The sequence below is a fragment of the Motacilla alba genome, chromosome 19 (genome assembly GCF_015832195.1).
Source record: "Motacilla alba alba isolate MOTALB_02 chromosome 19, Motacilla_alba_V1.0_pri, whole genome shotgun sequence".
Taxonomy (NCBI): Eukaryota; Metazoa; Chordata; class Aves; order Passeriformes; family Motacillidae; genus Motacilla; species Motacilla alba.
The window spans coordinates 4,134,879-4,157,260 of NC_052034.1; the positions used below are offsets into that span (position 1 = coordinate 4,134,879).

General features: G+C 63.6%; 1 protein-coding gene across 1 annotated transcript in view; it reads left to right on the plus strand.

Annotated features, from left to right (window-relative positions):
- The first annotated feature begins 3,949 nt into the window (after positions 1-3,949).
- The window catches only part of MYO18A (myosin XVIIIA), a 36,372-nt gene continuing 17,939 nt past the window's right edge, over positions 3,950-22,382 (plus strand). The window contains 13 exon segments of the mRNA XM_038158010.1: positions 3,950-4,010; positions 8,687-9,769; positions 17,060-17,200; positions 17,728-17,784; positions 18,343-18,430; positions 18,553-18,662; positions 18,741-18,917; positions 19,034-19,244; positions 19,474-19,616; positions 20,301-20,401; positions 20,489-20,552; positions 20,662-20,806; positions 22,228-22,239. Coding sequence (XP_038013938.1) covers positions 8,762-9,769; positions 17,060-17,200; positions 17,728-17,784; positions 18,343-18,430; positions 18,553-18,662; positions 18,741-18,917; positions 19,034-19,244; positions 19,474-19,616; positions 20,301-20,401; positions 20,489-20,552; positions 20,662-20,806; positions 22,228-22,239 — 2,257 coding nt within the window. The 5' untranslated portion in view covers positions 3,950-4,010; positions 8,687-8,761.

Consider the following 22,382-nt stretch of genomic DNA (forward strand, 5'->3'; position numbering starts at 1 on the left):
TCGCCCATGTAATGTTTGCCTACTTCAGCGGCTCAGCTTTTATAGGGTACTGCTGGCCGGGAACCGGTGCCAGCGTTTGCAGAGCCGTCAGCACAATGCTTGCTCTGGCATTGTCCTGCTGATCCCCGGAGATTTCAGCTGCTCATCCCCATGGTCTGAGCTACATTCTTAGGGAAAAAGAAAAAAAATTTGATAATAATAAAAAAAAATAATCGGGGCGGCTGTTTGCACAGATAATCTTGGGCACAAATGACTCAACGATTTGACCGCGCTGGCATTTTCCAGGGGCAATGCACCGCGCCGTCACGGGGTGAGCCCGGGGGCTGGCCTGGCCCTGGCGCCACTTGGCACCGTGGGGACGGCGGGGACACCTCCCCGTGAGACCCTGCGGGTGGTGGGCTCGGCAGGGTGTCTACCAGGCACCGCCACTTCGCTTCACCACCCAAGGCGTGTTCCCTGTCACCGTGTTGGCACGGACGCCCTCCTCCCATCACGGGCAAGGAAGGCTGGAGGTGAGAACTGGCGTGGCCCTGGCAGACGCGTCCCCACGACCACACCGAGCCCCAGCGCTCCCCGCAGCGCTGCCACCACCACAACCCCACACCCGGGACGTACACCACGGCCTTGGGGAGGCCTCGAGCCCTGCGGTCACCACAGCCACCAGCCCCACAGCCCCCTTCTCATGGGGGGGACACCGCCGGCCCCGGGGCACCATGGCGGGCACAGCGAGGCCGTCGGGGGTCACGAGGCGAGCGTGGCGGCTCGGGCTGCTGCCTCAGCGCATGGCTGCCCGCACAATGCTCGCCCGCGTCTGACTGCCCCTTTTGTCTCCCCGCTGGGCAGGCGCGGCCGCACAAAACAAAGCGCCCCGTCAGCGCTGCCTGAGGCACGGCCTGGCGCCCGGCCCGGGGGACCCTGCGGGGTGGCACCCGAGCAGACAGGCCTGGAGGGGCTCAGCGGGAGCCCTGCTGCGGGCAGGGCGCTGCCCCGATGGGGGAAGATGGGGTTTGCGGGGGTGCTTCCCCTCGCTGGCTGCTGCGGGATGGGGATGGGGGCGGGATCGGGGTCACCGGGGGATCGCTGTGACACAGAGCCGTGGGGCTGCACCCCCAAGGCCTGGCACGCCGGCTGACGGTACCACCGCATCCCAGGAAATGTGGGTCAGGGAAGGGAAAGGGCAGGAGCAGCTGTCCTCTGCAAGGTGCCAAAACGGGGCTGGTGGGGGGATGCTCCTGCGAAGCCTGCCCAGCACACTCCCTGTGCACCTGCTGGGCAAATCCCGGCTGAGGGGGGAGGTCAGCTCGGAGCTCGCCCTCCAGCTCGCTCCAGCCCCTCGGACATGGCCTGATCGCGGCTGCGGCCACCCCAGAGCGGGGATGGAGGCTCTGCCAGGAGCCTGGTGCCACTAGAGGGAGAGCTCAGCCCGAGCAGGATGGGACACCACCGGCGCATGCGGGTGTACGGTGGGTGTGTGGCACCGCACGCCCCTCTGCACCCCACACGGGCACTTGCCTCCCCTTGCAGCAGGAAAACTGCTGAAACACACCCCAGAGCAAAGCCTGGAGCTGGCAGCCACCCCAAGCCAGGGGCAAGGTGGGGGGAAAGCCCCGCCTGCACAGCCCACTCTGGTCATGGCCAGGGATGGTCGCTCTCAGCAGATAACAGGACCCCAGTATGGCTCAGGCTGCTGTGGACCCCCCAACCCCTCATCCTGCTGGTGGGGCAGGTGTCCCCCCCACCAAGGACCTGGGAGCACAGCGGCAAGTGCCTGGGGAGCCAGGGATGCTGGCGGGTCCACAGGTTGTCCAGAACAACTGGTTTTTCTAGATCCAAGAGACTATAAAAATGCAGTGACCTATTTAGGGAACCCCGCGGTGCTGCAAAACAGATGCTTCCCCTCCCAGCCCGGCTCTGGGCCCTCGCCCTGGCCAGCCATGTGCGCCTGCCAGGGGCACACAAAATGCCACTGGCACCGGAGTTCTGTCCTGCTTCTGCATAGAAAATCCTGAGCAACACAGAGAGTTTCTTTGGATGTGGGATTTGCTGGTGCCTGGGGACAGCAGCTGAGGGCTGGTGCCCTGAGCAGCTCTCTCTGCCAGGGAGAACTGCTCAGGGCAACCCAACCTGTTCCTGACAAAGCCAGATGGGATCATGTGGACAGGAACAGCTGGTCAGTTTGCTGGAAAACACAGGGTGTTTAGCTCTGGGGATGCAGCAGGAGAGTGGCCCCAGTGGGTGGCTGAGGGTGGCAGAGCTGTGTGGCTCTGGGGACCTCATGCTGTCCCACAGCTCAGCAGTTCCAACCGGCATCAGCCCATCACCACCTGCCCAGTGTGATAAGGAAGCAGGAGCTGCCACCGGCTGTAACTGGCTGTTCACCCGCCTGTGCTGGGGAGCAGGGCAGAGCCACACAGTGTGTCCCCCTTGCCACCGCAGCTGGAAAACCCTCCTGAAAGCTCAGACAGGCTCTGCCGCCCTTCCGGATCACTCGACCCCATCCCTGCTCTCCGGATGGCTGCGGCTCCCTGCACTTGGTGCCACGTGCCTGGGACAAAGGACAGTGTGACAAAAGCAGGCGGCTGTGCTCACTGCCGCCGTCCTCCGCCCTGCAAGGGCTGCATCTCCTCCACCACTGCATACCTCGGGCCGGGGCCCGGCACAGGGCTCCTTGCTCAGCTGCCAGCTTGCTCTGCCATGCCCCATGTGTCCTGCTCTGCTGCTGCTGTGGGGCTGTGTCCTGGGCACAGGCTGTGGGCTGCAAATCACAGCCAGCTTTACCACTGTGAGGGAGTGGGGCTTGTGACACCCAGACAGGTGTGTCCCAAGAGCAGCTCACAGCCTGATGGTGGGAGAGCCAGGACCACACGACTCAGCCAGCAATGGGATGGCAGCAGGGGTCTGGAGAGAGTCCCCTTGGACAGGGGATTGTCCCTGTCATCTCTCTGAGCTCTTCCCAATCGGAAATTGAGCACTGCCTGAAAAGTGCTTTTAGAAAGAGCTTGTGGACGCCTCTCTCAGGGTTCCCTGTTCCCAAAGCCCCACTGCAGCTTCCCTGGGCCCAGTTGCTCCCACACCCCATAGAAGGGAGGTTGTCCCAGCACTGACATGGCAGGGCTTATCCTGAAACCATCTGTCCCAGGATTCTCACTGTATGTGACCAACCCCAGTGTGACGTCCCAAAGCTGGACACCAGTGGAAGGGGTGTAACAAAGATTATGCCACTCTTGCTGCTGGGTGTGCTGGGAGATGCTCATTGTTAACCCTGGGCTGTCGAGCAGCCACTGTCCTCACAGTCAGTCCCCGACTGTCAGGCTGACAGCCCTCGCTGGGGCAGGTGCTGCGGGAGAAGCTGCAGAATGGCTGCACAGGCAGCCCTGCCACGGCCAGCTTTGTATTCCCTGCACCGGGGCCAGCAGGCACCCGTCACCCTGCTCCAGCCGGCAGCCTGGAGCCTTCCCTGTCTGGATCCAGTGCTGTTCCTGATGGGATTCTTGCGAAAAGGAGACCCCCAGGAGTGCGTGTGTGCATTGTGCAATGCACGGGGCTGCGTGTGTGCACCAGTGCGAGCTCACAACCTGTGAGCGTTTGTGAGGACCGGGGGGTGTGTGAGCGAGGGGAGCGCGGGATGGGCGGTGTGTCACCGTGTCGCACCGGGGGTGCGCGCACACCGTGTGTGCCTCTGCGGGGGGGTGCGGGGTCACCCCGGTTCGCGGGTGTGCGGGGGCGGTTGCGCCGGTACCGGCTGCGGGCGCCGGTCCGTACGGTGGTTACAGCCGGGTCGCGGGTTCAGCGGGGTTCTGGGGTGGGCAGCACCGCTTCTCCTCTCCTCTCCGCTCCGCTGCGCTCGGTGCCGACCGGAGCCGCGCCCGGCGCGGCGGGCGGCGCGCGCAGAGCCGGCAGTGCCCGCCCCGGTGCGGGGCCGCCCCGCCCCGCCCGCCCCGCCCCGCGCCGCCGCCGGGGCCCGGCACCGCCGCCGCCGCCACCGGGCCCCGCTCCGCCGCCGCCGCTGGGTGAGTACCCGCCGCCATCCCACCGGGACCGGCCACCGGCCTCCCGCACCGCGGCCGGGGCACCGGCACGCACCGCCCGGCGCGGGGCGGGCCGCGGCTGCATCGCCCCCCCGGCGGGCCGGGCCGGGCCGAGCCGAGCCGAGCCGTGCCCGTGGCCGTGCCCCCGCGGCGTTGCACAACCGCCGTGGGTGGGTGGGTGGGTGGGTGCGGACCCCCTCGGTGCCGCCCCCCGGTTGCGGGGCGCGGGTGTGCGCATGGCCCGCTCTTGACTCGCAGCGCCCGTGCAGCCCCCGGTGTCACTCGTGTGCGTGTGTCACCTTGTGCGGGGTGTGCTTCTGCGTGCCGTGTCCCCGTGTGTCCCCCCCCTGCAGGATGCCCCGTGTCAGGTGCTCCGTGTTGGGTACCCCAGCACCCGCTGCAGGATTCCCGGGGCCAGCCCTGCTTCCAGGGAGAACCCGCCGGCCTGGGCCTTTCCCACACCACCAGGGAATTGCATGCAAAGCCATTAGCCCGGCTCGCCGCTAACCACATCGCTGCTGGGGCCGGTGCCACTGGCACCTGAGCCACCTTTTTAGGGTGACAGGGGTGGGTGGCGCTCAGCGAGCTGCTGTGCTGGGGGTGGTGGGGGCTCGCAGGGCTGTGGCCAGCCCAGTGCCTGTTAATTTTCCCAGAGAGGAATAAATGGAGCATCGGGCGAGGGCTGGGACGCACGTCCCAAAATCGTGTGGTTTCCAGCCGGCCTGTGAGATGCAAATTGTCTGGTCAGTGAGTGCCAGAGCTAAACTTAGGGCAATTACATGGAGAGTGTGGGCACATGGCAGTGTATTCCTACACCCCAAGGCTGGGCCTGGCACTCTGGCAGTGGGGGAACCTCTGCCCACTGCCCCATCCCAGCTCCCATCAGGATCTGGGTGTTCCCACAGCACCTACATCAGCCCTGGACTTTGCCCACTGACGAGCTGTGGCTCAGCCCTTCACCTTTGCTGTGGGCCGGGCCATGCAGGGCACCAGGCTGGGAATTTGAGGCCAGATAAAGGTGATGAGGGAGCCCTGTGCTAAGGGGGCTGCAACCTACCTGAGCCCTCCACATGGCAGCCCTGCCAAGATCCTGCCCCACTACTTCTGGGTCTATCCTGTTAGACCTCTTGAGCTGTGTTATTTCCCAGCTTTGGGGCGAGGCAGGTGCTTGAACCCCATGCACCCTCCCAGTCTGGGGTGACCCTGCGGCGTTGCACAACCGCTGTGGGTGGGTGCGGACCCCCTCGGTGCCAGTCTGGGTCCCCTTTGCTGTTGGACATGGGGTTCCTGCAGCAGGAGGGCCTAAAATCCTGCTCTGGGGAGAGCCTGGTGGCACGTCCTGGCTGTGACTCAGGTAGATCCGGAATTGTTTTCCTCTTGACACATTCCAGCATTGTCCGTAAGGGAAGGCACTGCAGAGGGATTTGGAAATCCCCTAAATTTCCTTGTTCTGTGGAAAACTTGTGTCCAGCAAGGAGCCATCACGCAGATCAGCTTCCATTTGCCCTGCATAAGAGCTGGCCTGGCTGCTTGGAATCCCTGCCAGCAGCTCCCGTTCCCTGGCACGGCATCATCCCTTCCTGGCTGGGCACAGCCAGGGCATGAGGTACCCCAGCATGGTGTGCCCAAGGAGGGGACAGCCACCAGCTCCTGTGCCAAAGTGGTGTGGGAGTACAGCCCTACTGCCAGCATCAGGGAGCAGAGCAGGGAGGGCAGGCGACCGTGAAACTTGCCATGCAGGTCCCTGCGCGGGAGCGTGTCGGACGAGATTGCGTCTCGAGGAGGGAAGGAGTGGCTGGGAGTTTCAGTGAACGCCTTCCTCCCTGCCTGGAACTCCCCGGCGCCCTGGCAGGGACACAGGGGCTCATGGCTGTGCTGGGGGGACGTGGGGAAGGTGCATCCGGCTCCTGCTTGGGTGGCTCAGAGAGGATTTTGGCTTGGGGAGCGTTGGGATGCGTCTCCCTTTCTGCCATCTGGCCCTTCCAAGGTGACGTCCTCATCTTTGCCAGCCCAGTGTCACAGCAGCATCCTCGCGTGCGATCCCAGAGCGCAGCCGGCGCCGGCGGGTGCCTCTCCCTTCCCTGTCAGGGCTCATGCACGCCGCTGCCCCAAACATGCCTGGCCAAGGGGAGTCCCGGAGTAAGCCCGGGCTGAGTCAGGGAAGGCGCCTTGGGTCTGAATCAGAAGCGAGGAGACGCTCGGCAGCCACCTCCTGCTCACGGCATCGGGCTGCACCCATCCGTGGCAGGAGGCTTCTTGGGGAAAAGGGAGCAAACCACAATGGCATTAAACACAGGCTGGGGACATCAGTGCAGGGCGGATGCTGCGGTCCTTTCCCCAGCCCACAAAAGTCCTGTCTCCCTGCCCCACTGCTGCCTATTGTGGCCCTGAGTGGGGCACACGTGGCTGCGGCGGTGGCCGCCAGCGCTGCCTGATTAGCGATGCGGCTGGGAACGCTGTTCCCCCTTTTTGTTGAGCGTACAAAGGCTGGGAGGCAGCCTGTGTGCCGGGAGAGAAACCAGCGAGGACAAAGAGCGCGCTGGCCGCCTGTCTCCTGGCGCCCTGGCTCTAACCAGCACCTGCCTGGCGAGTGGCTCTGCTCCCAAGGGACCCCAGGAAGGATCCCAGCAGCCTCCTCCCTGCCGTGGGGTGAGCACTGGGTGCTACCAGGGGTGCAGCCCTTTTGTACAGCTTCAGGGATGCCCAGGCAGCTGTGGTAGCAGTGGTACGTGGCACGCAGTGGGGACAGGAACAGGTGCAGGTTCTCTCCCTGCCATTGTCTGTGCTGAGGCCCTGGCACCGGGGAGCAGCCCCCAGGATGGCACGGCCGTGGTGCCCTTTGTGGCAGCACCTGCTGTGGGTCATGAGAAGGGAGTGTGCTGTCCCCTGGTTTGGGTCAGTGACCACCCCACAGCCAGCAGTTCTGGGAGAGGAGAAAGGAAGTGGGTTATTTTCATGTGTTTTGGGGCTCTGCCCTGCCCAGGTCCTGCCGTGGGTCTGGGTAAAGCCCCATTTGCTGGAGGGAGGGCAGAGCAGCCAGAGCCCTGGGGCTGGGTGGTGTGGGCACAACTGTGGCAGCCCTTCTGGCCATGGCCAGGAGCCTTGCAGCTGCAAGCCTGACCTTGTCCCTCAGGCTGCTTGCCCTCACTGCCTCAGAGGTATCACACACCCAGAGCCAACACTGTGCCATGGCTTGCAGGGCTCTGTCCTCACCTGCCCTGTGGCCAGGCCTCTCCCGGGCACGTGTGCTCCTGTCCCTGCCCCGAGGGGCAGCGAGGTTCAGGGAGTTCCCTGCCATCCCTCTATGGCTTTGTCGAGGGGAAAACGGGTTTCCCTTGTCCTGCTGGGTGTGTTCAAGGGCAGTGCAGACCATGTGCCCTTGCAGGGAGATGGTCCAGGCAGTGATGGTGATGCAGTACTGATGCTGTGCCGGAGCCAAGGTGCAGCTTGGCACAGTACAGCACATACATGCACCCCAGGCAGAGCCTGCGCTGCCACCGTGGGCAGCACTGCCCATCCCTATGGCTGCCCTCACCTCATCCCCACACCCGTCGGAGAGCTCTAAAGCAGATGCTTCAAACGTGGGGAGCTTTCCTGTTGTCCTTTGTGCTGAGGTTAAGTTCCTGTGCAGTTTCCTGCCCTGTTATATATAGCTATCAGCCCATCCCGCGGGTGCTGCCAGCCGCCTGCTCCACTTTGGAGTTGTTTATCCGCAGCCCAAGCGCTCGATGGAGGCTGAGGGGGGGCCACCAGTTACCCCAGGGGCAGAGGAGTGCCACAGCACCCCACGCGGGGTGAGGCTGCGGGTGTCCCCAGGCACGGGGTGTCCCCAGGCACTGGGTGCACATGGGGTTTTCCAGGAGGGAGCTGGGTTTTCTGCCCAGCCATGGTTTTCCCACTGGCACTGGGCGCTCCCCCCGCTCTGCGCGGGATGCCCAAATGAAAGAGCCACTGTTCCTGGAGGTCGCCGGCAGCGTCACGAGCCTCTGCGTCGCCCTGGCTAAAATTAGACACTTATCAGTGTTGGGAGGGATGTGATTTTACAGGTTCCTGTTTATTAGAGCAACCTTCGCTCCAGGCCATGTTTCCGGCTCCTCCCTGGTGGGGACCCTGCCCACGGCAGCCCCTGTGGTTTGCGGTGGCCAGAGCCGGGATGAGCAGCAGAAAGGCCTCTGTTTCCTCAACAAGGGGCTTTTGAACAGCAGGCAGGACGTTGGTGGCTGGATGGGATGGGGGGTTTTGCCCTGGGGAGCGTCCCTGCCGGCAGTAACTGCTGCAAAAACCACCCGGATATTTTCTTCCCTGCCCACCCATGCTGCTCCAAAACAGCTCCTGGGCTGCTGAGGGTCTTGCCTGCAGTCAGCCCTAGTGCCAGGCACTATCAGGCTTCTGGCCTTCTTTTGGGGCAACCCTGGGGATACAGGGCCATCCTCGTGGCTTCCCTGGGGCTTGGTGCCCAGCCGGGGTGAGGACACATCGACTGGGGCAGTCTCAGCCCTGTGGTGCTGCAATCCCCATGAAGGGTGGGAATACTGAAACATGGCTCAAGGGCTGGGGGTGGCAGCTGGTGTGACCAGTGGGGTGGACGGAGGGCTGGCGGGTGGGTGTTGGCCGTGCTGCTCTCTGATGGCACCCTTCCTGTCTGTCCTTCTGCACAGGCGGCTGTGCCGTGACCGGCGCCCCAGCCCAGTGCCCTGCTGTGGGGGCAAGAGTGCCCCGAGCCCCCATCCACCATGTTCAACCTGATGAAGAAGGACAAAGAGAAGGATGGGGCCCGGAAGGAGAAGAAGAAGGAGAAAAAGGAGCGAATGTCAGCAGCTGAACTCAAGAGCCTGGAGGAGATGAGCATGCGCCGGGGCTTCTTCAACCTCAACCGTGCCTCCAAGCGGGACTCCAAGACCCGCCTGGAGATCTCCAACCCCATTCCCATTAAAGTGGCCAGTGGCTCTGAGCTGCACCTCACAGATATTGACTCTGACAGCAACCGGGGCAGCGTCATCTTGGACTCGGGCCACCTGAGCACGGCCAGCTCCAGCGACGATCTCAAGGCGGACGATACCAACTTCAAGGGCTCGGTGCTGCAGCGGGCAGCCAAGTTTGGCTCCTTGGCCAAGCAGAACTCCCAGGTGATTGTCAAACGCTTCTCCTTCTCCCAGAAAAGCCGGGATGAGAGCACCTCAGAGACCTCCACGCCCTCTGAGCACTCGGCAGCCCCCTCCCCGCAGGTGGAGGTGCGCACGCTGGAGACCCCGGGGGACAAGCAGGGGGTTCCCCCCGGACAGCCCTGCACCCCTCCCGCCGCCGCCCTGCGCGCCAGGGTGCCGGAGCTCGTCGGCAAGAGATTCCCCGCCGAGCTGCGGCTGCCCGCCCTGGTGCCCCCCCAGCCCCCCACCCCCCGGCAGCTGGAGCTGCAGAGGCGCAACACCGGCGATTTTGGCTTCTCCCTGCGCCGCACCACCATGCTGGACCGGGGCCCCGACGGGCAGGTGTACCGGCGCGTCGTGCACTTCGCCGAGCCCGGGGCCGGCACCAAAGACTTGGCCTTGGGCTTGGTGCCGGGAGACCGGCTGGTGGAGATCAACGGGCGGAACGTGGAGAACAAATCCCGGGATGAGATCGTGGAGATGATCCGGCAGTCGGGGGAGACGGTGCAGCTGAAGGTGCAGCCCATCCTGGAGCTGAGCGAGCTGAGCCGCTGCTGGCTGCGGGGCGGCCAGGGGACACGCCGTGCTGCCTGGGATGTGAGTAACAGCATCCCTGCTGTGGGCACTGCCGGGCCTGGGTTCTGCCAGCGCCAGCGTCCTCGCGGGGGTGTTTGGGTTGGCAGGGGCCGTGGGAAACAGCGGGTGCCGGGGCTGCTTCAGCCAGGAGCGATGCACAAGGAGGAGTGCGAGGCTGTGGCTGGGATGCAGCAGTGATGCATCAGGTCTTGCAAATCATCACTGGTGGGTTTTGCCCCCCAAAGTGCTCAGGGTGCTGTTGGGTTGGGTTTTCCTCCTGCTAGAGGAGAGCCCAGCTCTGCATTGCCTGCGGGAAGGCTGCGCCCATCTCTTTGCTGACCTAGCACAGTCCAGCTGAGAAGGGAGCTTTGCTCCTCACTGCCAGGAAATTCCAAAGGCTACTTTGCAGAAGGACACTGCTTGCTCCACTGCCCACGCTGGCGTCCCCCACTGGGATCCTCCCCGGGGACTGGGGCAGGCACACAGTGTGCCAGGGGCCGGGAGCTGCTGCCGGCGTGCGCAGCCCTGTGTACGCGGCTGCTGCTGCTGCTGCTGCTGCTGTATAAATAGAAACTTAATGGCTGGGTGACCCACATCCCTCACGCCTGCTGCCCGGCACTGCTGACCCTGCCGCAGGCTAACCAGCGTCCTGGCCAGCTGGCACCCCAGCAGAGCCCCCCAAACGCCAGCATCCTGCAGGGCTGGACCCCCTCTGTGCTGGCAGGGGGTGCAGCAGAGTGGTGTTGTTTAGCATATAACTGGACTTGTTTAGTGTATTTTTAAGCCTTCCTTGGGGCAGGAGGGTGCCTGCAGAGCAGGTTGCCTGCACTGGGGAGAGCCACAGTGTGCATGGCGAGGCCCTCTGCCTGCGGGTTGGTGGCCAGGATGGAGTGAGGGTGACCACGGGGCTCCACGGGCTCCTCCAACAGATGCCGGCACTGCGGGGTGGAGTCTGCGCCAAGCCAGAGCGGTGGCTTTCCCGCAGCTCCTCCCCGGAGCCCTGCAGGCGTCACCGGGCACTGCTGCCTGGATAACCCCTGGTGGGATAACCTTGTGTGGATACCTGGATAACCCCTGGTGGGATAACCTTGTGTGGACACCTGGATAACCCCTGGTGGGATAACTCTGTGTGGACACCTGGATAACCCCTGGTGGGATAGCCCTGTATGGATACCTGGATAACCCCTGGGGGGATAGCCCTGTATGGATACCTGGATAACCCCTGTATGGATACCTGGATAACCCCTGGTGGGACAGCCCTGTGTGGACACGGGGCACGGCTGTGCCTTGGCACGGGGGCAGGTGTGCGTTGGATGTTGGCACACAGGATGCCAGCGAGGTGCTTGTGCCTTCCAGGAGCTCCGGGCTGGGCTGGGAAGGGGGAGAGGAGATGCCGGTGCCCTTGGGGCTGCATGGGAGAGGCTGCAACGTGCAGCCTTGTGCTGGAACATGGTGTGGTATGACGGCATCAGCCGGAGGGAGCTGCTCAGAGGGCTGGCAGTGACTGTGCTGTGGGGTTGCCACTGCAGCACCAGCACAGGATGCCTCCTCCTCCTCCTGCATGGTGCACCAGAGTGACACGCTGTGGCTTTGCCAGTGCTAGGGAGCCCAGACTGGGGTGCTGGGTGGAGTTGGGGGTCCCTCACAAGAGGTGCTGGCACACAGGGAGGCCTGGCTCTCCCCCAGGCCCCACTAAGCTCCCTGGAATGTTTCTGGTCCTAATTTAAATAAAAATGATCCTTTTTGAAACAGGAAATTATAGACATATTTTGGGCTGTTGCTCTGGAAGCCCCTCCCTGGCTGGACAGGGATGGTGCCGGGCTCTCTGTGCACCACGGGGGGTTTAACCCCACTACTGTGTCTGTGCTGAGCCACCCTTGTCCCCAGGGACCTGTCTGGGCAGTGGCAGCACCCGCTGCCTCTTGGGGGGCTGTCAGTGCTGTGGGGTGACAGCTGGTGGCACAGCGTGGCCGGGCATTGGGGCTGGGGTGAAACCCCCTCCGTGTCCCAGCCTTGCTCCCGGTGTGGGGCAGCTGGGCTGGCTGGGCTCCACACTCGTGTTTATTTATTTACCGGCTAAATTCCTCAGGCAGGGCCCAGGCGTGTGCCGGCCCAGCAGAAATATTCCAGAAACGCCTCTGACCACTCCAGTGCTTCAGCAGGGCCGCAGGCATCCAGTGGCTGTGCTGGCCAGCCTTGTGTGCCACTGGCCACGGGCACACAGGTCCCTGCAGGTCGTTGTCCCCAGGGTGCAAGGCCACCAGCCATGGCATGGCTGGGTTCCCCGTGTCCCACCAGGGTGGGAATGTGGGACTCTCATCGTGTTGGAGGCACTTTTATCATTTTTCCGTGCTTGCCAAGTTCTTGGTTTGGCTCTTTTTCTGCTCTCACTGAGGGGTTGGTGCTGCTGTGGTGTCCCATTGTGGGGGGGTCTTGGGAGGGGGCTTGTATCCAGTGGGCTCAGCCAGTGTGTGTCTGCTGAATTTCCTGGCTTAGGAATGAGAGAAATATGCTGGCCAGGCAGAAATGCTGCTGCCTCCAAACAGCTGGGCTGGGCATCCCAGTGGAGGTGGCTGCATGCCTGTGCTACCTGGGGACACCTTTGTCACTGCAGACACTCTCTGCTGTGTTATGCCAGCCCTGCCAAGGGTGTTTGGTGTGGTCTGTCCCTTGTGCAGTGGGGTGTGCCGGGCTGGGACTCCCTGCTTCCTCTGGGAGTGTTTATTTGCTCAGGGCACATCTGTCTCGCTTCATTTGGGCAGGGACCTGCTCAGCTGCCAGCTGGGGTCCCAGTGTGCCATGCTTGTGTCACCGCTGCTCCTCCATGCCACCAGCGTGCCTGGCTCCCTGCCACCAACTCCTCCCAGCAGCCCCCACACGGGGAGGCCCCTGACCCTCATCCCCTTGTCCGCTGCCCCGCTCCCGCTGTTTCCAGGGACACCTTGAACTTCCAGAGGCAGCTTTACCATGAAAACATCTTTACCGTGGGTTGCTGTGGTGCCGTCTGTCCCCGAGAACATTTTGGGGGCATCTGGTGTTCACGGGAAAGCCAGAGGAGGAGCAAGAAGCGTCAGGGTTGCACCGCCTGGCACCACATCGGGCACCCAGGGGTGTGGGTTGTGCAACCCCGTCCTGCGAGGCACAGAGCCCTCCCTGGCCCCCCCAGCTGCGCAGCTGCACTCGCCTTGGGGGTGTCTCTCCCACTCGCTCTGGGCGGACGGTGCAGGAGGCCGGGCAGTTCCCCCCGCGGCGGAGCCCACATCACTTCCTCTGGCAGTGGTGACGGTGACGGTGGTGGTGGCGAGGCCCCACTGCCCGCGTGTCCCCCCCCAGCTCTCCCTCCGGCTGCTGCTGCGCCGGCGGGGGCCCTCGCATTCCTGGGCTATTTTTAGGGTGGCCCTATCAGCCCAGCTGTCCCCGCTGCCGGCTGCCGCCCCACCAGTGCCTCTCCCGTGCGGTGCCGCGCTCGCCCCGGCGGAAACCCTTCTCCTGGCTCCCTCTGGTAAGGTGGGGACCCCCGGCGTGGCCAGCACGGCTTGGGGGACCACGAGGGGGGTACCTGGGAGATGGTCTTGGTGCTGGGATGGGGGATTGTGAGGCTGAACCTGCCCCTGGGGCGCTTTGGGGCTGTTTGTTGTGGGGACCTCATGGCCGGTGCTCTCTGGAGACCTTTGTGGCAGTGCCAGGCTGCTTGGAGGTGGGAGCGCTGTGGGCAGAGGGTTTGGGGGTTCTAACCCACAGGTGGGTTCGTCTCCAGACCGCCATGCTCAGCCTGTGCGCCAGGCACTGGGGTTTCACACCATGGTGACACTTTGGGGGGACAGGGATGTGCTCCCAGACTGCTGGGTTGCTTTGGTGGCCAGGTGCTCCCCTGTGCCACGCCTGGCCCTGAGAGGGGGCTTCTCCCCAGTAGCCCCAGGCACAACCTGGGGTTGGAGAGTGGGTGCCATCGAGGGCAGCAGGTCCCACTAGAGCTGCCTGGCCTCTGGCACGGGGTCAGGCTCAGAATAAACCCAGGCTGTCAGGGCAAGCAGGGAGCTGGGGCAGAAAATATCACTTCCCTCACCCTGGCATTTGCTTACTACAGCAGGCTGGCCTGCTCAGGGGAGCGGGGCCACGGTCCTACAGCCTGACTAAAGGGTTTTTTTTACACAGTGAGTTTTGCTGGGTCTCAGACTGGTCACCTGTCTGTCCCCAGAGCCCCTCCTGTGGGCACTGTTTGTATGCTGAGCAGGTCCAGGTGGGCTCAGAGCCCCATTCCTGAGGATGCCAGGTGGGGAAGGGCATGTGCCTGTACCCTGTGCCATGGTTTGGCATTCTGTGTGCTGTCCCCAGTCGGTCTCACCTCTCCCTCTCTCCCCAGCCAGGGCTGCAGCTCCATGAGACATCACCATGGCGTTCTCATCCCGGTTTGCGTTCTGGGAGCAGAAGGGAAGTCTCTCTTGCATGTTTGCCTGTTCCCCACGTTTGGGTCATGCTGCTGACCAGCTCCCCCAGTTCTCTCAGTGCTGGCACCATGTTTGGAGCAGCACTCCCAGCCTCACTGCGCTGCCGTGACAGGGGCTGTGCTGGGCAACTGGGAGCTTGGCCAGGGCTGGTGTCACCAGCACAGCCATGCATGTGATCACTAACACCATCACTAACGGCTTTGTGAGTGTCTGGTGCAGCCCCTAACACAGTGTGAGCCACCCCAGTGCCACCTGCCACCCAGGAGCTGCTCGGGGAGTGTTGCCCACAGGATGCAGCACACGCTGCCACTGCAGTGTCACACCGAGTCCTGGCACTCAGAGGCACAGCTCAGGGCAGGGTTTGGCTGCCCACCCCCCCCCCCCAGAGGCCCCTGGTTTCCCCGGGTCAGCAGGGATCTGGCATGTCCCATGTGTGGCTGCTGCAGAGATTAGCTGGTGACACTTAAAACGTGCTGTGACACCGGGTGGGGGGTGACGTGTGGAATGACAGAATCCTGCAGGAGGAGTGGTGGGACTCTGAACCACCTCCCTCACTGGCCGCTCATGATGAGAGGGCCCAGGCCAGGTGGGCAGAGCACCTCTCCCACCTTTGGGGTTTGCTGTAACTAGGGTGCATCTCTGTGCTTCACCCTCGTTTTTTGGCTGATGGGAAGCCTGGGAGGACACGCGTCCTTGTCCCTGCAGTGGGCTGCAAATTTGGGCTGGCATGGAGTGATGGTCCCAGGAGGTTTTCTGGCAGCAAGGCCCCACAGTGGGCTGAAACATGCTCCTCTTGTTTGTCTGACCCTCAGGTCAAGGACGAGGACAAATCTTTAGCTGTGAAAAGACCCATGAAGGAGGATGGGGCTGTAAGTGTCACAGGGCACGGGCAGGGTGGAGCTTTTGGGGATGGGGCTTGTCCTTGGTGGGAACAGCCCCTGTGACCGGGCCTGGGGACACCATGCAGGGTCATGGGCTTAGTGATGCCCTGAGCACTGAGTTTCACCCCCATGCTGGCACCCTGAGAGTTGAATGGTCACTGTTTGTGGGGCAGGGAGGTCACCACTCTGCCCTGGGATCCACTGTGGGGCTGTAGGTTGGTGGGGAAGGGTGCTGTGTCCCCAGTGCTGGGGTCTGGCCAGGAGCTGTGCTCCATGGCAGGGCAGAGCAAACAGCAGTGGAGGCTGGACCTCCACTCACACCGCTGTCATTGTGGGTGCAGTCAGAGAGCCCGAAGGATGCAGCATCTGCACCCCTGAAAGCTGAGCCCCCGAAAGCTGAGTCCCCAAAACCTGAGCCTGTGAAGAGCCCCGAACCCGCGAAGAGCCCCGAGCCACCTCCTGCGAGAGGGAAGAGCCCAGAGCCGGTGCTGAACGGGGCAGCTGAGAACGGGCTGGAGGGCCCAGGCGCCGAGGCACAGGGAGACGATGCCCAGGGGCTGTCCCGCCGCAAGGTGGTCCGGGTGGTGCGCAAGGTGGTCCGCAAAGTTCTGCCAGGGGAGGACGCTGGCAGTGCCAAGGAGCCAGGCCGAGATGCCAAGTCTCCTGAGCCAGTGCCGCCCCCAAGGAAGGAGGAAGCAGGCCGTACTGCTGTCCCAGCTCCCCCAGCCCCGCCGCCTCCCCCCAGCGTGGTGCCTTCAGCCCCTGCCAAGCTGGAAGCCAAGGATGAGATCTCAGAGGGGCTCAAAACCCTCATGGCAAAGGGCAAAACCAAGGAGCACCGGCCGCGGCTCCGGCCGGGGGACAGGCAGGAGAAGTCCCGTGAGCCCGCTGGTGGGGACACAAAGCTGTCCCCGTCCCCGGGCGCTGAAGCCAAACCAGAGCCACCAGTGCAGCTTTCAGGAGGGAAAGCAGAGCCGGCAAAGGCGTCTGCTTTGAAACCCACAGCCCTGGAGAGGCACAAGGTACCGGTGTGTGCACGGGATGCTCTGACCCGGCGGCGGGTTGTGCCCCCAGTGCAGCATGGTGTGAGCTCACCTGCATGGTTTGCAGTGGTTTTGAGATGTGTGGTGTGGGTGGGAGTCACATTTTTGGGGCAGTCGTGTGTGCTGTGGCCGCTCCATCATGCTGCTCCTTGTCTCCCCTCCATTTCATGTGGAGAAGAAGCTGCAGACCAGCGAGAAGCGGCCGACCCCTGTGAAAAATGCCCCGGCTGCCCCCCAGCAGGTGTGTAGGAGTGGTGACCCAGGTCCCTGGACTCTGGGTATGCACTGGTACCCAGTTGTGCCTTCACTCTGGGACCCCCCCAAGCACTCATGGGCTGCAGGGCTGGGAAAGCCTTTGCAATGGCCCTGCTGCCATGTGCCAGGGCTGTGAGGGCTGTGGAGCAGCTGGCCTGGAGCTAATGGTGCTCTGCCTCTAGGCTGCCCCTGGCCCTGCTTCCCCTGACCCTGCGTCCGTGCTGAGCCCATCTGAGGAGGCGCAGCTCCGGCTGGAGAGGATCTTCACCACTTCTGTAATTCCAGAGGTGTTGGTGCTTGCGTGTCGCCTTCTCAGGGATGGGGAGGCATGGGGCAGCGTGTGGCTGCCCCAGACGTGCCATGTGCTCTGCACACAGTGCCTGTACCCCTGTGTCTGGCTGCCAACCCGTGGTCCATCTGTGGGTGATGCTGGCAGCAGGGAATGGATGACCAGGGCTGTTGGTGGGTTTGGGGATCATTGCCCAGACTAGTGTGCTGGGGATGGGGAGCTGCCTGCATCCCTGTAGAGGCCCAGGCGCACTGTGGTGGCTGGGATGGATGATGTCCTGGTGGTGCTGTGTGATCATGGCCATGCCGGGGCCCTGTGCCTTGTCAGGGGGCTGCTTCTGCTCTCTGCCTCTCACCCCCTCTCTTCTTTCTCTCCTCCTTCCTTGCTGCCGTTAGCTGGACCCCGCCGCCTCCGCCTCGGCCCCCAGCCAGGTACTGTACCCCCGTCCTCAGGAGCCCTCTGCTTCCACCAGCGACCCCCCGCCATCCTCTGCGTGCCGCTGGGCTGGCGTCTGCGCCCGCGCCTCGTGCTGGAGCGTAAGGCTTTCCCCATCCCACCCTGCTCCGTGGGCTGCCATGGGGCCGGCAAGGGCAGCCGGGGCTGGGTGCCTCTCCCCTCCCCAGCGAGGTCATGCCGGGAAGCCAGACGTCCCAGGAGGGTGCCCTCAGTGGAGGTGGCACAACTGGGGTGGGCAGGGGTGTGGAGCAGGGCGTGAAGGAGCAGAGCGCTGGCATAGGCAGGATGCATGGCTCGTGCCGAAGCAGCTGTGGCACGTGGTGCTGGCAGAGCTCAGAGCGGGGTCAGTGGAGTGACCCCCAGCCCCAGGGCTTTGGCAGCACGGCCTCGTGGCCAGTGTCCTTCCCAGCTCTGTGTCTGTCCAGCACTGCACTGGACTTGCCACGCCGCTGTCCACAGTGGTGGCCGTGTGTGGCACGAGGAGCACCCGCAGGGTTTGGCACAGCGGTGCTTTGTCCCCGCTCGCTCCCCCTCCCCTCTTTCCGTGCTGTGTGTGGGGCAGGGCTGAGCCCTTCTCGCCTTCACCGCCGTCTCTCGGCCTCGCCAGGGTCCAGCGGACGATGCGCCGGCAGCTCCCCTTGGCCCCGTCCCTGCTGCAGCTCAGGTTTGGCTTTGGAGCTCGTCCTGCTCTCCTTGTGCCAGGGACATCCCCGCTGTGCTGGCCACCAGCCTGGCGTTCCCCGTGTCAGAGTCCTGTGCCATGTCCTGTATCTCTCCATTATGTGTCTCAGTGTGTCCTGTGCCCCTACAGCATGTCCCTGCAGCATGTCCCATGTCCCCATAGCATGTCTGGTGTCCCTGCATCCTGACACGTGGCTGGCGTGGGTGCCTGCTCTCAGGGCTGTGGTTTGGGAGCTTGGCCCCTCCAGGCTCGCCCGAGGTGGCCATAGTGAATGTGCCGTGGGTCACTGTGTCTTTATGTCTGCCCCCAGCTGTGGCAGGGCCTGGTGGTCTCTGCAGCCCTGCACCCACTGTGGTCCCCAGCGAGCAAACTGGGGACATGTGCTGGGAGGGTTTGTGGCTTGTGGAGGTGGCCTGGCTGTCCAGCACATGGCCCTGTGGCCAGTCAGCCCTGCTCCCTCCAGCCCCAGGGATGAGGGGAGGGGGTGAGGAAGGGCAGGGGGCAGGTGACCACAGCCTCTCCACATCTGCTGTCCCACAGGCCAAGACAGAGGAGCAGATAGCAGCCGAGGAGGCCTGGTACGAGACCGAGAAGGTGTGGCTAGTGCACAGGGATGGCTTCTCCTTGGGTGAGCACTGCTGGGACACAGCACCCCGTCCTTCCTGTGGTGCAGCGAGCCCCCCTGACCCCACAGTGGTGTCCCTGGGGGCTGCCAGCATGGCCCCTCTGAGTGCCCTGTGCCTCTCACAGGCAGCCAGCTGCAGCCGGAGGCGGGCAGTCCCCTGCCCGAGGGCAAAGTCAAGGTGAAACTGGACCACGATGGAGCCGTCCTGGAGGTGGAGGAGGATGATGTGGAGAAGGTAGGGCTGCGGGGCGGGGGCCGGCGGGGCTGATCCCCATTCCCCGCCTGACCCGCCCCATCTCAACCTCGCTGCCAGGCAAACCCCCCGTCCTGTGACCGTGTGGAGGACCTCGCCAGCCTCCTCTACCTCAACGAGTCCAGCACGCTGCACACGCTGCGCCAGCGCTACGGCGGCAACCTCCTGCACACCTACGCCGGGCCCACCATGGTCATCATCAACCCGCTGAGCTCCCCCTCCATGTACTCTGAGAAGGTGATGCTGCTGGGGAGGGACACCGGAGGGGACAAGCAGCTGGAACCGCACAGAGGGGGCGGTGGGGGATGGCAGGGTGCTGACCCTTGCCCGCTTCCCCTCCCTGTCCCCGTCAGGTCATGCACATGTTCAAGGGGTGCCGCAGGGAGGACACGTCCCCGCACATTTACGCGGTGGCGCAGGCCGCGTACCGCAGCATGCTGATGAGCCGCCAGGACCAGGCCATCGTCCTGCTGGGCGCCAGCGGCAGCGGCAAAACCACCAACTGCCAGCACCTGGTGCAGTACCTCGCCACCATCGCCGGCAGCACCGGCAAGGTCTTCTCCGGTGAGTCCCTCTGTGGGTGTGGAGTCCCCTTGTCCTGCCTGCACACGCCCCTTGCTTCGCGGTCACAGCCCCACGCACGCGCCAAACGGGCTGTCACTGTGTCACGCCAGTGCCTTTGCTGTGCTCCTGGGGGCTGCTGCGGTGCAAGGGAGCGGCAGCGCCTGCCCAGCCAGCTCTGCCCCCCTGCCCACTGCACAGCCCCTGCACTGCCCTGCTTGTCTTCCCACAGTGGAGAAGTGGCAGGCTCTCTACACCATCCTGGAGGCTTTTGGCAATAGCAGCACCGGCATGAACGGCAACGCCACCCGCTTCTCTCAGATCATCTCCCTGGACTTCGACCAGGCTGGGCAGGTGGCGTCTGCCTCTGTACAGGTGAGGGGACCAGGGTGGCCTCCCCAGCATGGGAGCTGGTCCATCCTTGCCAGCGTGGCTCCCCGTGGTGTGGAAGCCAGCCCATCCTCACGGGAGTGTTGTCCAGAGAAGCTGTAACTGCCCCATTCCCTGTGGCAGTGTTCATGGCCAGGTTGGACAGGGCTTGGATCAGCCTGAGATAGGGGAAAGTGTCCTTGCCCATGGCAGGGGTTTGGAACTCGTTGATCTTTCAGATCCCTTCCAATCCAAACCATTCCATGATTCTCCTGGTGTTTCCTACACTACGAGCTCTGCTGCAGATCCCCAGCCATGCTCGCAGCGCTCAGCAGCCTGGCATCCTGCTCTTGTTCACACATGGATCAGATGGGATCCCTGTCCTTGCTGAGTTAGTCCCAAAATCAGGGCATGTGTCTTCCAGACACCTCTCTGCTGTGATAACAGCAGAGCCAGTTAAAATCCAGGGGATGTCCTCCATGCTCTTGAAGTAGCACTCACTGAGGGGAGATGCTCATGGGCTGCTTGGGTGATGTTTGCATTCACATGGTGCCCTGCAGTGGGAGGGAGACCCTCACAACTCTGTGGGGACCCTGGGCAAGCAGCAAGGATGAGGCTGGGGTGGGCTGGGGGGGTCTCAGTGGGAGTGGGGCGCTTGGGGACAGTTCCCAATTGTCCCATCTCTGCCAGACGCTGCTGCTGGAGAAGCTGCGCGTGGCCCGGCACCCGGCCAACGAGGCCACCTTCAATGTCTTCTACTACCTGCTGGCCTGCTCTGACAGCGCCCTGCGGTGAGCTGCGGGGAGGGCATGGCCTCCATCGTGGGGGGGTCTCTGGGACCTCCCCCATGGGGCCAATCGTGGTGTTGATCCCTGCAGGACTGAGCTTCACTTCAACCACCTGGCAGAGAACAATGTCTTCGGCATCGTGCCCCCCTCCAAGGTTGTTGCCATGGGGGGCTGTAGGGGAAGATGGGGGTCTCTGGCCCATTTGAGTGCAGGGGGAGGCAGAGCTGGGCTCCCAGACCAATGGCTCCTGTTGTTTTCCACAGCCAGAGGAAAAGCAGAAGGCAGCCCAGCAGTTCAGCAAGCTCCTGACAGCCATGAAGGTGATGGGCATCTCAGGAGATGAGCAGAAAGCCTTCTGGCTCATCCTGGGGGCCATCTACCATCTGGGAGCCGCTGGGGCAACCAAAGGTAACAAGCTGGGAGCCATTAACCAAGGGAGATTTGAGACTGATGGGTATGAGGGGTTCCAGAGACACCTTGCAAACAGCCTGCAGTGCAGCCAAGCCCTGGGAGAGAGGGTGGGAGGCTGTGTCAGCTGAGGGACAGTGTCCTGCCACCCTGAGTGCTCTGGGGCACCCAGCTTTGTCCCTATGGTCGGGGTGGTCTCATTTACTGGTGGGAATTGAACATGCCCAGACCCTGCCAACTTGGGGAGTGGGGGCCTGGGTGGGGCTGAGGCAACTGGAGGGATGTCCCCCATTCCCAGTGTAACACCTTTCCCTCCATCCTCCTTGCAGACCCACTGGCAGATGGAGCTGGTAATGGGAGTGGGGAGGGCTCTGCTCTGGGGGGTGCCATGCAATGCAGATTTGGGGGCTGAAATGGGGGCTTGGGATGCTGCTGGTGTGCTGGGAGCAGCCCTGACACTGGTTGGGTGCTGGCAGCCCCAAATTTATCTGCTGCTCGTGAGGAGTCCCATCCCAGTGCTGTCAGCACCGCGGTGGTGTGGGTCAGGTCTGCCCTGGCACATAGCACTCACCATGGGTGTGAGCCTCTCACAGCCCCAGCTTTGCTCTCCATTCCTGGGGATGGCAAATTTGGCTTTGGAGGCTGCTCTTTCCCCCTGTGGCTTTCTCTTTCTACCTGTTGTGCTGGAAGCTCCTGTGGTGCTGCACGCTGGTGGGAGAGCTGGGCATGTCACCCCAAAATGGGCACCTGGAGCTGGTGGCTGCACCCAGGGAATTTGCAGCCTTGGGGGAAAAGATGATCTGGGGATGAAGCAGGAGAGACCGGAGGGGTCTGGATGTGCACTGGGGTGCAGGGCTGGCCTGTGGGGCGTTCTTGGGGTGCAGTGCTGGCCCATGGGGTGCTCTCAGGGCACTAGAGGGCAGCAGGGCCCCGCTGCAGCCACCACGGCGGGATGCTCAGGCAAATCCGGAGCTTCTCCATGGGAGCCTGCTGTGGGAGGGGATCCCAGATCCTGCGGGGGGGGGAAGCATTGCTGCATCCTGCTCGGGGTGGGCATCCCACCCCCAGGTCTGTGCTGCTGCTGCTGAAACCTCCCGTGTGCCTCGTGGACGCTGGGAGTGCTCAGGACTGAGTTGCACCAGCCCCACAATTTCCTTGGCCTCGGGAAGGATCCAAAAGTGGCTCCCCATGTGCTGGGGTGGAGCTGAGCTGCTCCCCAACAGTGCCCATGGGGCAGGGGGCTCAAAGGGAAGGGACCCCCCATGCTGGTCACGGTTTGTCGCTGCAGCAGTGCCTGGGGAGGGGGCAGGCGTGGCATGTGCCCTAGCGTGGTGGCAGGAGGGCGTCCCCGTGCCGTCGTGTGCCGTTGTTTCTAACCCGTGTCTCTGTTCGCATGGTGCATGCTGCCCTTTGCAATGCAGACGCCGACGAAGGTAAAGTCCCGTTCTCCGTTCTCCGCGTGTGTCTCTGGCTTCCCCCTCCCCCGTGCCACCCTCATCCCGCTTCCGTGTCCCTGTGTGTCACCATTAACCTGCTCCCACCGCCCCCAGCGTCCGTGTCTCTGTGTCTGTCTGGC